This window comes from Colobus angolensis, unplaced genomic scaffold (assembly GCF_000951035.1).
Source record: "Colobus angolensis palliatus isolate OR3802 unplaced genomic scaffold, Cang.pa_1.0 Scaffold82, whole genome shotgun sequence".
In the NCBI taxonomy this organism is placed as follows: Eukaryota; Metazoa; Chordata; class Mammalia; order Primates; family Cercopithecidae; genus Colobus; species Colobus angolensis.
In genome coordinates this window covers 398,771-400,704 of record NW_012122043.1, presented here as the reverse complement: position 1 = coordinate 400,704, position 1,934 = coordinate 398,771, and the positions used below count along the sequence as shown (strand labels likewise).

The window sequence follows — 1,934 nt, the reverse complement described above, 5'->3', positions numbered from 1 at the left end:
ATATGGTGAGACCTTGACTCTACTTTAAAAAAAAAAATTAGCTGGGCTTGGCATCATGCACACACCATCCAACCTACTCGGGATGCTGAGGTTTGAGGACTGCTTGAGCCTAGGAAGTTGAGGCTGCAGTGAGCCATGATCGTGTGCCACTGAACTCCAGCCTGGGCCACCTTGTCTTTAAAAAAAAAAAAAAAGGGGCCAGGTGTGGTGGCTCACACCTGCTGTAATCCCAGAACTTTAGGAGGTCAAGGCAGGCAGATCACAAAGTCAAGAGAGACCATCCTGGTCAACACGGTGAAACCCTGTCTCTACTAAAAATACAAAAATTAAATTAAAAAATAAAATAAATTAAAAATACAAAAATTAGCTGGCTGTGGTGGCACGCGCCTGTAGTCCCAGCTACTCGGGAGGCTGAGGCAGGAGAATCCCCTGAACCCGGGAGGCAGAGGTTGCAGTGAGCCGAGATGGCACCTCTGCCTGGTGACAGAGTGAAACTCCATCTAAAAAAATCCGAAAAACTTAAGTCTGTCAGTTACGGGGTGCGGGGAGCAGGAGGAAGAAACAGCATTCGTTAGTGCCCTTTGGGAACTAGGGGCTTCACCACCTCTGATCACAGGACTGCTAAATAAAAAAACCCGAGGCCCTAGCATGACTGTCATTGTCATTCAGAATCAAGTGCGGCATTCACTTTATCTCAGGAGGAAGGAAAGTGGCCGGGGCAGAGGCAGCAATGTACAATGGTTTTTACACTTGTTCCCAGCGATTTGCAGAAAAAAGCAGGTGCACCGCGTGATCCTCCACGTCACTTTTCTTTTCCAAGTAGGAACTCAGAAGTTTGCCGATTTCCGTTGATCTTTCTAGAAAAAAAGAGAAACACACAAAATACAAGTGAGATCAGGCTTTCCCTCTACATGACAATATAGTTTGGGCTGAATTTCTCCTGGACTCAAGTCTCACTTTGAGTTTTACTTTACTAAATCTCTAGACAGGCTTGGCTCTTCTGCGGAAGTCAAAGGAATTTCTCTAAGAACAGCAATCTGCAGACAAGCTGGGATGAAAAATGCTTCAGGAAAAAAGAACTCGGGAAGAAAGTGGAGACTTCAAAGAAAACATTTATAAAATTTGTGGACTGGGTGGCCTAGGATTAAGGTCAATGCTTCACTTGAAAACTTTAAAATACATGCTATAAAACCCCTGAAAGCGCGAACGGTCATCAAACAAAACACAACACCCGAAAAATCCACAAAAACAACACATGGACTACAAAAGAACTGGAGGAAACTTTTGGGGTCGAGATCACAGTTTTGCGCGGGTTTACACGTCAGTCATCACCATACCCCGCACTTTAAGACACGCAGCGTGGGCCGGGCGCGGTGGCGCGCGCCTGTGGTCCTGGCTACCCGGGAGGCTGAGGCGGGAGGATCGCTTGAGTCCGGGAGGTCCAGGCTGCCGTGAGCCGAGATGGCGCCACTGCACTCCAGCCTGGGCGACACGGCGAGAGCCCATCTTTTAAAATAAAAACCGCGCAGTTCACAGCACGTCGACCGCAGGCAACTAAGCGTAGGAGCAAAGAGTCCCTAGGAAGGCAGAGGCGCCGAAAGCCGCGGCGCAGCCCCACCCGCCGCGCGCACCCACCCGGGAACCGGAGCAGTTCGGCGCGGTGGCCCGCGGCGCACAGCGTTTCCACCAGCTTGCGGCTCTGCGTGCTCTTCCCCGCGCGGTCCACGCCCTCCAGCACTATGAGAGCCCCGCGCCGGGCCGCCATGACTGTCCACCGCCCGCCGCCTGCGTGTCCACGCCTCATTCCGGAGCTCCCATTGGCCGGCATCAACAGCGCGCGCCGCGATTGGCTCGTATTTCCCGGCCTCAGCCGGATTCGAAGGGATTGGCCGGGGCTGGGGCGAGGGCGACGCGCTGCGGGACCGACACCCGCG

General features: G+C 52.5%; 1 protein-coding gene across 2 annotated transcripts in view; it reads right to left on the bottom strand.

Moving 5' to 3' along the window:
* Window positions 1-1,928, bottom strand: part of DTYMK (deoxythymidylate kinase (thymidylate kinase)) — a 12,808-nt gene extending 10,880 nt beyond the window's left edge. For both annotated transcript variants that reach the window (XM_011929537.1, XM_011929538.1), the window contains exons 1-2: window positions 1,636-1,928; window positions 749-857 (exon numbers count right to left, since the gene is read on the bottom strand). In XM_011929537.1, coding sequence (XP_011784927.1) covers window positions 749-857; window positions 1,636-1,828 — 302 coding nt within the window. In that variant the 5' untranslated portion in view covers window positions 1,829-1,928. The remainder of the gene's footprint in view (window positions 1-748; window positions 858-1,635) is intronic.
* Between the last annotated feature and the right edge of the window lie 6 nt (window positions 1,929-1,934).